At 38.3% G+C, this 14130-nt stretch overlaps 1 protein-coding gene across 5 annotated transcripts; it reads left to right on the forward strand.

The window, feature by feature from the left end:
• The first annotated feature begins 451 nt into the window (after window positions 1-451).
• On the forward strand, window positions 452-12177 carry tmem87b (transmembrane protein 87B). Of its 5 annotated transcripts, none has more exons than XM_082556436.1 (19): window positions 454-678; window positions 1524-1584; window positions 1678-1769; window positions 2589-2720; window positions 2814-2852; window positions 2939-3110; window positions 4000-4061; window positions 4413-4596; window positions 4689-4788; window positions 4901-4994; window positions 5588-5659; window positions 7212-7320; window positions 7413-7471; window positions 7575-7678; window positions 7764-7837; window positions 7953-8023; window positions 9934-9986; window positions 10073-10103; window positions 10393-12177. In XM_082556436.1, the coding sequence occupies exons 1-19, from the start codon at window positions 529-531 to the stop codon at window positions 10432-10434; spliced, it is 1701 nt and encodes a 566-aa protein (XP_082412562.1). In that variant the 5' UTR covers window positions 454-528; the 3' UTR covers window positions 10435-12177. The 5 variants fall into 5 exon arrangements, with proteins under 5 accessions (XP_082412564.1, XP_082412565.1, XP_082412562.1 ...); XM_082556435.1 differs by lacking the exon at window positions 5588-5659 and adding an exon at window positions 5238-5320 and having other exon boundaries at window positions 457-678; window positions 7223-7320; XM_082556437.1 differs by lacking the exon at window positions 5588-5659 and adding an exon at window positions 5238-5320 and having other exon boundaries at window positions 458-678; window positions 2589-2645; window positions 7223-7320.
• Window positions 12178-14130: the final 1953 nt, after the last annotated feature.

Raw genomic sequence — 14130 nt, forward strand, 5'->3', positions numbered from 1 at the left:
TTTGAGGTGTGAAATAAACCGCAATTGAGCAAAATATGGGTGTGTGTGGTTGGAGGATGTGTTAGTGCGTGCGTGTGGGCGCGCGCGCGAACATTTTTCTGTAAAACAAAGGGGGGCCCAGCGAAAAAGGTTTGGGAACCACTGATTTATGCAATCTGTATGAGTCCTGCTGTACAATGAAGATGATATCCTGAGTACAAATATATACTGAATACAAAAGGCTGTCTCCGTCTACCATGGAAAGGTGATTCCTGTATCACGGACCTGTGACAATATCATTCGAAAACATCACATTATTCTGTGAACAAACAAGACCAACGCACATATGATGTGCACAGCGCTCAAATTATCAAGAAAAAAAAAATTAAATATCAAAAACATTTATTCTGGGTGCCAGCAGGATAGCGGTAATGAAGCTGGGACAGCAGGCGACGTACAGGTAACAAACGTCGCAGACCTCTTGGGCCCCTCCCATCCTCTGAGCAGCTGAGTTCACGGCGCAAGTGGAGAAATCTACACGTAACGAATATGGCTGCTGCAGTCGGGATGAGGACGTCGAGCTGTCCAACTAGAGGACTTAACTGTCCGTGGATGGTGTTTTCTGTAATTATACTCAACATTATCAATGGAGCTGTTGCAGCGCCAGAGTCAGGGCTTTGGACAATAACTGTTGTTAATGTGAGTATCTTCCTAAAAACGCTGAATACTCTGGATAACTGCAGCACCCTTAGCTAGCGTTAGCTACATTATCCTTGTTATGGTAACTCGCTGACAGCTGTGAATGTGGTGAGAGGCTTGTAACTCACACTAACGGTATCTCTTTAGCCTTTCTTAGCCAGTCTTTATAAACCGTGATAAACGAAAGAGCAGAGAAATGTTTTGCATAATTAGCCGTTAGCCATGCCAAGAACTGTTAATAATAATTAGGTACTTCAAGGGTAGCAGTCAACTAGCTGACTGGTTATAGTTTAACAGACTAAAGTGAAAATCCCAAAAGCTTATTTTCTTTTTGTCTGCCACTGTCTCTGGACTAAAACCTGCGAGTTTAGGTTGTGTGTGTTCAGGTTATGTCACACATTGTAACATATAAAAAATTCTTAAAGTCGATCTTCAGACAGGTGCTTGTACAGTTCACTCCCTCTTTTTGTTTATTAATGATAAGGCACAGCTCCTACAGTTAGCCCACAGAGACGTGTATAGCTCAATAATCAATAATTTACATGCTAAGACGTTTCAGTTTCCACTCTGTTATCCTCTTTCCAGTAGCAGTAAAACCTGCATTTGCAGGTTCATTCTGAATAGGTGACAGGTCAGACAGCTAGAAAAACACACTTATGGTTAATATTTCTTATATTAATAATATTTTTTATATTATAATATAAGGTTCTTTTTCCACTTTGCAAAGACACAGAGTCCAGCTTGTTTGGATCCGAGAGATCAAAAGAGTACCAATGATCAGTTAGTTTGCCTAACTAAATTGATCAGTATGAAAAATAATAATAAATAAATGTATTACTCCGTAGACCTCAAGAGCATTGCTGTTAAGGAAATCAATGTATAAAGACACTGATGTTGAACTAAAAGGTAAGTCATGACTTAAAAAAAAAATTACTCATAACCTGTTACCCAAAGTGCTTCCTTTTTTTTGTGTTACGTCATCACGTCTTCATGTTTCAGTCTGGCCATTTGACTGTCCTGAGGAGGTGGACGTCACTATTCACTGGCTTTTGAAATACTACCCCTGTCACAACGAATACAACAATATTGAAGTAAGCAAAAAATGCTTCCTGTCATACCATCTGCGTTGAGTTGATAGTTTCTTTTTTTAACTTTATTTTAATTATCCTTTTTTAAAAACGTATTTGTATACATGCGGAATAAAAGGGGACTCCTTCAAATTTTCAAGACATGCAGCACTAAATATTTACTTAAAAAATTCCATGTGGTACAGAAAACAAAGTACACTAAACAAAACCCCCCAAAAATGGGGGTATGGGCTGTCATAGTCAAAACATCAACGGAAAACAAAATGGGTCAACACTGCAGTGCAATGTATGTTTTCAATTTTTCCCAGAATGCACTACATTTTACTTTTTCATAGTCTTTAATCTGTATAAACATGTTTCTCTGTTGATATTAGTTGTATTTTAATTGTTGTATAGCGCTCTGTGTAAAGCACTGTATGAATTAACTATAGTTTCTTAAACTGTCGGTCAATTCTGTACACTCCAGATCTTGACTTATAGCCATCCATGGCCCCATAATGAGAGATTCTTTGCAAAGCCAATGCATTGCTATAGTCTAATTTGCCCCCATACGCTTTTTTTTTTTTTTAGTAAATATTTATAACATTTGGGTAATTTTAAATCCGTTTTTCCCTAGGTAGAAAGTCAGGCATATAGATTCAATATTGTGGCACAGAATCTCCCCCAGTGTACTGTGAACAGTGTCCCAGAACAGTTTAAGGATGGGACAGCTTCAGGATGCATGAAAGTGATTAAATCCCCACCATTATTTGAGTGGTGCACTGGTCTGTCTCGTGCCTTGCTTGTTTCTGATTGGTGAATTGTGACCGTCTTTGTCTGTAGGAGATGTATAAGAGGCCAGGCCTGATTCCTGAGAAGAATCTGGATCCAAACCCAAAGGTACCAGGGGAGCACATCGAACACAAACACGGTCCCATTGTATGTAGCAATGGGCTGCCCTTCCCGATGCTCAAAGTGGGTTTGCTATGTTGGTGTCACCACAGCCGTATTCTTAACGATGTTGTTGTTTTTAGTTCTTCAACATCCTGCAACTGTGTTTCTTTTCAGAAAGCAAAGGCAGATCCACATGTGTCCTCTGCGTTTGAAGTAAGAACCCGCAAATGATCTTTGATTTTAAGGTTAATTATTATGTTTTCATAAGTAATAAATGCTGAATTCCTTTAATCCTGCAGGATAAAAATGACATAAAATGGATTGCCGAGGAGTATGACACCAGCAGTGCTACGAAGAACAGCAGTGTGAAAATCAGAGACCACGTCATAGCCACCACTTGGAAGGATGGCCCTTACCTGCTAGTCGTTAAGATCGAGTCTAGTAAACCAGAAGCCAACTGGAGTTTAACAGGTGAGACTTTTTAAAACTACTAAATATGAGCATCTTGTAATTGTGGGCAGCTTGGGTAGGGTGGGTCATCTACCTGTCAGAGGGTCGGTGGACCAATTCTCTGGCTGCTCAAGCCTACATGTCATAGTATCTTTGGGCAAGACAGTGAAGGCCGAGTTGCCCCCGATACATCCATTGGAGTGTGTGTGAATTTTAGAAAGTGCTTAGGTACAGAATATAGTGCTTGTATGAATGTGTGTGAGACTGTGTGAATGCAGCTTATAGTAAAAAGCATTTACATTTTTTTTTTACCTTTGCTTTTTTAAACTGCATTAATTCAGTCGCCCTCCTATCTCATACACGCAGAGCTTTTTAGCTGACACTGAAGTGTCAGATTTCAGGATCTGCAGCAACCACAAACAAATTCTTAAAGTGGCAGTTGATGTAATCCCAGGTGAATGCCGGATTTTGATCTCATATCCTGGAGCCTTTTCTACTGAGAGGTTCATATGTGTTTTAGTTTTACTTTCTATCGCGCTCCGTCTTTTTTTCCTTTTTCCTGCAGCAGGGCTCTTTGTTTTGTTTGCTAGAGTTTCTACAATCTCTCTTCTTGTTTTTCTTTGTGTCATTTGTGCTACCTGGAGAAAACTGCCGATAGCCACAGAGTGAGACGAAGGCGCTTGTCCTGTTTTGGCTGGACTGACGTAATTTTCCTGGGAAATTTTATTCCCATTGGTAGACATAAGTGCACAGGGAAAGTGAAGCTTTAAAGCAACCAGGCTGAAGACTGAGCCGCTACATTGTGCAATCAGAATTTAGATCATAATGAAAACTTGCCTTTTGTCTGTTTAATATGCTTGGGAAAAGTGTCTTGCATCATTAGTCTAATGTCTGGATTTTGGTTTTGCAGTTAATGTGGTAATGAAGGGCAGCCACGGCTACATTTCTGTCACAGAATGGCCTCTCATGATTGTAAGTAGATGACTTTAGAAATAAGTGATTGCAATTTATGTGATTTATTGGCCACTTGCTGACTTTACTCCCATTAATAATATGTTCCCTTAATTATTTGCTGTCTCCAGTGGAATGATAAGACTCTTTTGTGTTTGTGTGTGTTTTAAATTAACTCATTATATACTCAGTTATTAGATGTAGTCTTATATTAAGATGACAGTTTAAGTAAACTGCAAGAAAACATGCAGAAACTCCTACAACCATTTCATTAAATGTGATTTTAAATCATTTGTTTTTTAAGATTTACAATCCTGAAGTGACCTAAAACTGACAGGCTTTAAAGGCTAATCCCTGAGTGTCTGTTTGCAGTTCTACATGGTGATGTGCGTCGTGTACATCCTGTACGCCCTGTTATGGTTTCTCTGGGCGGCCTGCTATTGGAAAGATCTCCTAAGGATCCAGTTTTGGATAGCAGGGGTCATATTCCTCGGCATGGTGGAGAAGGCCGTCTTCTGCGCCGAATACGAAAACACCAATACTGTCGGCTCCGCCTGTGAGTGTTTATAGACGGTCACAAGAGTTCTCTTCTTCTCTCATGTCAGACAGTAAGTTGTATTTTTTTTCAACATATTTACTTTACTTTAGCTCCAGGTTTGCTGATCTTTGCTGAGTTGGTCTCTGCCTTCAAGAGGACTTTGGCTCGTTTACTCGTCATTATCGTCAGCCTTGGCTATGGCATCGTGAAGTATGTTAAAATCTATACACACAGCAACTTGTAGAATAATTGAAACCCCTCCTTAAGTTAAATAAAATGGGGAAAAAAAACACCATTTTTGGGGGGGTTGTTTTTCTTTTAGACCTCGATTGGGGACAGTGATGCACAGAGTAGTTGGGCTTGGCATCCTCTACTTGGCCTTTGCTAGCATTGAGGGTGTCCTGAGGATTACAGGGGTGAGTTGTGATCTTTGATTACTTTGATTTAAGTCAGAATAGCCTTTGCAAACGCCAATAATAACATTTAGCAATTAGAAATTTAAAAGGTTTAAAGTCCTACATTTAAATTGTTTATTTTACCAAAGATATGAGCTGAGCTCGTACAGTTAACATTGTAATTTGCTCTCATGCTGTATTTTTTAATGAAGTAAACTTGTCGTCACAATTTCTGTATTTTCTTGTTGCGCACCAAATATCAAGGGTCGAGACAATGGCCGCGCTCTCATCACAGCAATTGTTCTGGCTATGTTTGACTCCTGCGCCATCTGGTTCATATCCTTCCAGTGTATTCCTCACCAGCACAAATATCAATAGCAACTGGACTGTCCCAACATAAGAAAATGGGCACGTTTGTTGGTGTATTTGAGTGATTTTGAATGTTCTTGGCTTGTTGGTTGGATTATTTATTTTCCCCTTTGCACTTGGGTGGATGGTTTTATGTTTCAGTGCTGCTTTCCTATCTGTAATTCCCCCCCCCCCCCCCCCCCCCCCCCTTCACATCTTTCTCCTCTTCCTTGTGTCCTCTGCTCCCGCTCTGTTATCCCTTCTAGGCAAAAGACTCTGACTTGGCTCTGCTGGCCAACATTCCCCTGGCTCTGCTTGACTCTTCTTTATGCTGGTGGATATCCTTTTGTGCACCTACAGCCTTTCCTCGTGCGGTTCTCCTCTGCTCCTCACTTCCTACACATGAACCAATATTAGATCAGGAAATTGTGGTCTCCCTCTGTCCTGTTCCTTCACCAGATCATTAGCAGCTGAAATACAGCTTCACACAAAGACGTCTTGGGTCTCAGTTGAAACAGCCCTGCTTTAATCATTCATTCTGTGGTGAAATTTGTAGCAATGCATTGTTTTCTGGTTGATGATTTAACTTCTTCTAAATCTTTACTGCTGCTTTCCTTGCATAATTAATGACAGTTTGTATTATTTACATTTTTCAACAGTCTCAGTCTACATTGGTAGAAATGATTGATTTTTGCATGCCCGTCCACCAGACTTTCCAGATTGTGCTGTTAAAAGGTTTTTATCAGCATGGGTGCAACTAGTGTGGGGGATAAAATCTGGATAAAATCATTTGTCATAACTCCTTGAGTGCTTTTTGTAAACACAAGAGTAGCCCACAAACCAGTCGTGGAGTGTCCTTTGTGCACTGCCTTTGTTGACAAGAGACACTCGCTGCAATTAGACAGGCTGACCACGGACTACCAGCAGACTGTCAACATGTTACCACTGCTGGACCATAATTTAAGCTTTAGTGAGAACAAAGCAGTCAGAGAAAGAAGTTAGTTTAGGATTGCCTCTATCATAAGACACGGCATCGGTGCTACATTGCACACTTGATCTTTTCCAGGGCGGCTCACAGATCCTAAAAAACATCCATGACATAACCTGTGGCATGTTTTCTCTCCTTTGGTGGTTATCGGATATGTTACATGGTCAGCAGTAGCATGCATATATGTCTTGCAGTATTTAAACAGGTGATATAGATCAGCTATTTGTAATGATTTTGAATTAAAGTGCATTAAAGTTTTGTGGTGTTTTGTTGGGGCTGAACAAGTTTTAGAGTCCCACCCTGTCACCCTGAACATTGTTATTGAGTGGAACATATATACCCACTGCTCAAACATTGCAGCCAAGAAATACAAATTTCTCAATGAACAGGAGTTATGAGTTAGAGGGAATATTTTGATATGGGTCTATAAAGGTTTTTGGAAAATTAATGGTATAGTATGGCGTTACATTTTTGTTTTTATGTGAAACAACTGATAAACTGTAAATGGGGAAAGAGAAAAACCCCACCAAAAATGCAGATCTGTCAAAACATTAGACACCTTCATAAATAAATAAACAACTTGACTCTTTAACTCTTTGTAAATTGGCTGCTAAAATCCAGGCACATTAAAACCGTTAACATCCTCTTCCACATCTTTGTGCTTAAAGATCTTTGCAAAATGCATTTTACAACAATGACGATTAATAGGCTTTTTTAAGCAGAGGCAAAATCTCACACTTTATCACAACCTTTCCTGTGCTTACGTCATATTAGCATCCAGGTGTACTCCACTGGCGGAACTGCATGTGATTGCAGCATGTAATCACTATTATCTAATGCGTGGTGTATTTGTACAGTTTCTGTGTAATGGCTGCCATGTGTTTACCTTGACTGCCACTAACATTTTTGTCAGCTTGGCACAAACCATCAAGACTCTGAAACTGAGGAGAAACCCTGTCAAGCTGTCACTCTACAGGCACTTTACAAACACATTAATATTTGCTGTCATTGGTAAGTCCTGCAGCTACATTTTCACTGCACCAGTTATTTGTATTTTCATCGACATGCCAAAGAGTTTCACACCTTGCCCTCTACACCCTCAGCTTCCATCATTTTCATGGGTTGGACGGCAAAAAAATTGCGATTAGTAGAATGCCAGTCTGTGAGTGTGGTTTGGATTACTGAGCAATAATAGCATTTTTTTTTTTTTAATGAATGTTTAATGTTGACATTTTATTGAAAACCGAGCCTGTTTTTGTCTAAAGGATTGGATTGAGTTGTGGGTAGAAGATGCTTTCTGGAGGTTCCTGTTCTCTGTCATTCTGCTCGTCATAATGTTCTTATGGAGACCGTCTGCAAACAACCAAAGGCAAGTAATTTATTAAGACTCTTCAATTCATCAACATAAACTAAACTGGGCATGCATTTAAAACTTTTAATTTCAATATCCACAGGTACGCTTTCACACCTCTCATAGATGACTCTGATGATGAGGAGATTGAGGAGTTTATCGCATCTACAAACCTTGGTAAAGTTAGATCATGAGGGCATTACTTGTAACCAGAAAACTGCACATCTCAGTCTATGTTTACTTTTTAAAAATGTTTTCTCCTTAGTATTTTTTTTTCTTTTCTTATTGGCAGCTGATGGTATAAAGTTGAGAGCGACTAAAAATGAGACAAATGGTACAGTGAAGCCTGCAGAAACAAACCCAGTAAGTAACACAGACAAGTTTTTGGTAATTGGTTAAATAATTATGTTTCATTCAACTTTTAATAAGAATACCTACCTCTGAGGAAATGCAGCTGACCAAATGTCACATTTGCAGAGGGCCTGCAGAGGGCAGTATTTCATTTCAATTCATTTCCATTTAAAAGTGCTTTGTTATTGGCGCCATAGTATCTTAAAACAATACTCCCAGAGCATTAAAAAACAATTTTTTAATAAACTAAAGAAACAAAAATAGAAGAATAAAATAACACAAAATCACTGAGTATTCTCAATAAATTAGCGTACGTTATGTGTATGTGTGTGTCCAGGTCATCCACTGCTTGTGGGACGTTTTTATCCTCCGTCTCCTAGGAGAGTTGTAATTTTAAGATATTGTTTAATTTAATGAAATTTGGAATTTATAGAACTGAACTAGGTAAAATCGGTGTTCCTTACCTTATTGAAAGATTTGCAGGAAGTTCATCTCGGCTTCAGCCTCACCTGTCAGGGATCACATGTTCTGTTTTCTTTCGGTTGCCATGACTTTTTGTGTCGACCTGTTTCTGTTGCCAGTTTGTGGTCACTGATCTGTCTCTGCTTTCTATCACTGACGGTCAACAGATATTTTGCCAATTCATAATCTCTGTTTTAGGCCAGATAGTGCTTTAATCTGCTTCAGCTTTTAGTTTCTTCTTTCCAATATTTCAGATAAGTTTCTTTGCAATGTGTTATAACTTGGTTTACTCTGACTGGTGTTTGGACAGCAGTGTTTCTGTGAAACTAATTGGGGTGTCTATCCTGGTCTCATCTGGTTTTGAAGGGAGGGTGTCTTGTGGGCTGGATTTAAGTTTGTTAATTATCAGTGAGTATCTGCCAAAATCAACAGGCTGTAAAATGTTGCTGCAGAAGTCTGCATGTAGAAATTCTGTTGGGTCTTCATCCCTCAGCTCAGTGGGTACAGCTCTAATGACTGAATGGACCTCATATGTCACTACCATACAACACAATGGGCAGTGTGACACTGTCAAATATTTTAAGCCAGATCTTAATTGGAATTTGAAGCTTATAAAATCGTACTGTAACACTGTAAATTGGTAAATCTAAATGTAAAGGTATAAAATATAAAAGGAAAAAAATCCAAGCTACATACATGTAAGAATACAAGAAAAACACATCTGTATAAACAACTGTTCAGGACCTTAGGAAATAAACATATGTGAATTTAGCAGTAGAAAACTAGTTTACATTCATGATTTCAGACATAAAAATAGCACAGCCCTAAATCTCCCAGAACTAATTTTGGTTAATGACATGCTCAATATCTTGTTGTTTCATTTGGTGTAATTTTTTCCCTAAATTTTCTTTCATGTTTATTTAAAATTTGATTATACTTGAGCCATAAGGTTGGCTTGTTTGGTTGGCAAGGCTTTTCATTTGGTATTTTTGTCTTTTTGGTGATAATTTGGTGCTTTATTAGGCTTTTGTTTTTGCTTTAAAAGGTCAGCTTTAACAGCTGCCTTATGAAAATATTGCATTGATATCATCAGTGGCCGTACATATACTGTCTGATCAAAATACCATAATGATTTTGGTCATACATTGATATGGCATTTATGAGATGAGGTTCAGCTTGATGAATTGGTCTCCACTGTTTGGGTTGCTTCTGTAAGGAGGGTTTAATTTATACAGCTTACTGGGCTCCCTTTACTTGTCATCCATTTAACCTGAGAGTCTAAAGAACCCCTTTATTTCCCTGTAGTCTGATAGTGGAGGGATCCGGGTTAGTGAGTTAAAGTGGTTTAGATGGGAGCTGGCTGATTTGCTAAACAGGCGAAACTGACCAAAAACAGTTACTTTCTTGCAGGTCAGAAGCGTCAGATTCACTTTACATTTACTTTGTTTAACTTTGTGCAGGATGAAGACTTGAAATGGGTCGAGGATAATATTCCTACCTCTCTAACTGATGTGTAAGTATCCAGTGAAACCTTTTCAAAGGTCTTTTCACTCACAGTGTGTTCTAAGAGGTTCTTTTTATCCTTTTATATCACAACAGAGCTCTACCGATCCTGCTCGACTCAGATGAGGTATGAACAACATGGATTTGTACAAAAGATGATTTACTTTTTTTTTTTTTTAACCAGAGATGTGTTAGTCTAGATATATAGACCCTGTAGTTGAAATAAAGGGCCCACTGTTTGAAATGTGCTATGAATTTGGAGAAATATAGTTGAATGAGGTGCTTGACAGGCATAGGAGCGGTTGGTAAGAAAGGTGAGGCTCAGCAAAATGATAATGTACAAAAGCATGTTTTCTTTCAGGGGATTACTGTCTGAAAATGTCTAGTTTTTTTATCGAGTGTCTATTGTTTCTCAGGAAATCATGACAACCAAGTATGAAATGTCAAAGCTGGAATGAAGCACAGTGTTTCCAACCATCTGCTGACAAGGAAGGAAAACGGCAGCTGTACCTGACTGTGTAACAGGGTTTTACAACGTTTGGATGGTGGTGGAGTGCCATTTTCAGGGGATCCTCCTGATTGGCCGCTACCTCACAAGGTGGTGCAAGCCACAGTTTTAGGGGGACCTTGGCTGATTCCTGTCAGCTTCTTAAGGACTCTACCAGAGGAAAACCTACGTTTTTTTTTTTTTTTGACTGAACACCCGGCTCACCATTTCCCTCATATAATCACTTTTTCCAAAGAGAACAGTTTCATGTTTTTCCTCCAGAGCTGTATTTATTTTTGCTATGTTTAAACACATTTGTTTTACCAATGGGCCTCATACATTAACATACACACAAATATATGTTAAGTCTTCCTGAGAACATCTAGTGTATTATTAGTGAGGTTTAAGAAGTCAGATAATTATATTTAAAAAAAAAAGACACAAAGCTTTTTTTCAACAATTAACTAAGAAGGAAATACGTGAGCTATTATAAGCCAGAAGCAAGAAAATATATTGGGTAAGTGGATTATTTAAAGATAAAGATTAAATAAATTTGTTCATATGCACTTTTTAAGATCAATACCGTGCCTACATGTGGTTCTTGTATGAGGCCCTAGTAGCTTCCATTAATTGAGAACAGCATGTGTGAAAACAGTTGATGTCTTAAACTGAAATTAGCAGACATACAAAGTCCTCATGAATGAGTATGAGAGATGACGCACAAGCAAGTCCTTTGAATAATTTGAGTTAGATGTGAGTTATGACAATAGTGGGAAATTAGGGTTTAGTGTCATATTTTGATTCTACTGTACAGGTGTGGGTGGGCAGGTTCTATCTTTTGAATGGGAAGCAGTATGCTGCATGTATGCTTCTATGGAACTAAGTGATTTCATTATTTATTTGTGTTTCAAGTGGACTTATATGTTAAAGTGTTTGTCCTGAAATCCTTCATGTTTACAATGTGTGCTTCCATCCCCCCCCCCCCCCCTTTTTTTTTGTTTTGTTTGGATTATTTGGATCTTGCACTATCTTAACATTTGCCTTCTTTGCTGATAAAATCATCTTCTTGGCTTCACAGACACCTTAATAACATTTGTGTTCTTTTATGTTTTGGTCTTAATATATTGATGTACTATATATTTTTTGAAAATGCCTGGCCTGATTTTGGCAGCGTCATTTTGAAGTTGGAGCACTGTCGTCTTAGTGTGTGCGTGCTGTGTCGAGTAGATGTAACAGCAGGATTTGTATTTTTGTCTTTCTAGGCCATTCCCATTATAACACAGCAGCTGAATTATGCACACACTGACCACCTCATTGGATTTATATTGTCACCGTTCCTTTTTTGTCCCTTTTGTATTGCCTGTAAACCTGGAATAATTGTGCTTATGAGGGCAAGCGAGCCTTCGGTTATATAAACCTGCAGACACCTGCAGTGGACCTTTGATTATTTGTACAGATGGCTTTTGGCTTATTCCTGTTATTTCATAATTCCACAGGTGGGGAGATGTCTGGATAATATGCTTCGCTTTTTTTTTCTTTTTCTTTTAATGGGTATTAAGTATAACTTGAGCTTGAACTCTTCCAACCAGGGGTTTTCTTCTCACTTACTTTCCAAGAAGTACGTACACTTGGATCAAATCGGATTTAAATTTGGGATATTGTTTTCTGATCTATGACTTTCAGTGTTTGGCAATTAAAGGATTCAATTTTACAATTTCTGTGAGTTTGTTGCATCATATAAAATGTTTTTTTCTAGGCTGTTTTGAAAGTGTGTTATTAAAGAGGACCAGTGAGTATATGTTTAAATAGATAAATTTCTCTTTTAACAGGTCTTAAAAAGGAAAGCAATAAGTCTACTGTAGGTGCTGCTGCTTCTTTGGTAGATTGTTTGGGTTTCAAACAGCATGCACCTCAACTCCAGCGAGTAAAACCAGAGACAAATAGAGCATGTCCTCATCATATTAACAGCCAGGTGCAAGGGAACAGCCAAAATAACTGTCACTGACAGCATTACATCACTTCTATAACCCTGTTATGTTTTCTGTCTAAGTTATTTTAACACTGTTCTCTATGTTCAAGTCAGAAAAAGCACAGGGATCTTCAGTTTGCACATACACAGACAGACAGAAAGTGCACACTTTTTCAATTGTAAGGTTTCATGTAGTTAAAATGGTCTGAAATATAAATACATTTTAAATACACCATCAGATGAACTGCAAAACATGAAATACTCTGTCACTGTTGATTTAGCAAAAATTAAGATAAAATGTAGAAGCAGTGTGTATAAAAAAACTATAGCCCATGATTCAGTAGCTTGTAGAACCACTTTAGCAGCAATAACTTGAAGTTTCATTCTTTTTTACAACATTGCTTATGAATGCCTGCTAACTTCAGTTCATGAGGTTTGCAGCATTTTGATTCTTTTTCAGCCGTCCTGGTGGAGATTTGCTTCTGTGCTTGGAATCATTGTGCTGTTGCACAACCTAGTTAGAGCTGCGTTTTAGCTGTCGGACAGAAAGGCTCGCGTTTGACTCCAGAATACTCTGGTATACAAGTGATTTCATAGTCGAGTCAATGACTGCAAGGTGCCCTGGTCCTGTGGCTTAAAAAATCATCACTCCTTCCCCACAGTGCATAACAATTGGTATGAAATGTTTGTCCTGATAAGCTGTTTTTGATACGACTTTGCAAACCTTAAGTCTGTTGACATGTTCCATTTAGAAAGAAGAGACTTTCTCCTGTTAACTCTTGCAAAAATTCTATATTTTGTTCAGTCTTTTTCTAATTGTACTGTCATGAAATTAAAGATTTAGCATGCTAACTGAGGACTGTAGAATCTGAGATGTAGCTCAGGGCTTGGAGTTTCTCAAATGTCTCTGATCAGTGAACAGTCTGAACTTAGGGTAAATATCCTGGGATGACCTCTCCTGTGAAGATTGGCTGCTGTCTTGGCACAGCTGAACGTGTTCTACTTGTGAGTGATGTTTCTCACTGTATAATGAAAGGCTTTGTTTGGAAATCGCCTTATAACCCTTCCGTGATTGATGGGCACCTACAATTGTTTGTTTAAGATCTAGGTGATGTCTTTCATCCTTGGCATCACGTTAACAAACGCCTGAATGCTCCAGACCTGCAAACTGCCAAAACTGACATTTTAATGGAGGTGCTCACACTTGATCAGTTAATCGAGTCTAGTTGATTTCCAGCACCTGGTTCTTTCTTACCTTCTTAATTCATATTGGAACAGTAAGACTTTGTTTAGTTTTTCATACACTGATCTGTGTTCCAGTTTATTTTTTGTTAAATAAATAATGAAAGTGTAATATGTCATATTTTTCTGTAGTTCATCTGAGGTTGTTCATCTGAGAATGTACCTGCTAAGGACCAGTTTATTTTCATTATACCCTCATACGTAAAACCTTAGAATTGAAAGAGGGTATATTTTCTTTTTACCGTGATTGTAAGTTATAGATTTACTCCCCAAATGAAAGATGGTGCAGGTGACACAAGTGACATTTCAGCTAACCTGTTAAAAAAAAAAAGTAGAGCAAAACACCTTTATGGATTGATCCACTATTAACATTTAATGTTTAATGTCCATTAAGCCATCCATCATTTACAGAGATGACTGCTAGTAAAGTGGTCGTTGTGAGAATTAATTTTATTT

The sequence above is a fragment of the Aulonocara stuartgranti genome (genome assembly GCF_965226115.1).
Source record: "Aulonocara stuartgranti genome assembly, chromosome: 13".
NCBI lineage: Eukaryota > Metazoa > Chordata > Actinopteri > Cichliformes > Cichlidae > Aulonocara > Aulonocara stuartgranti.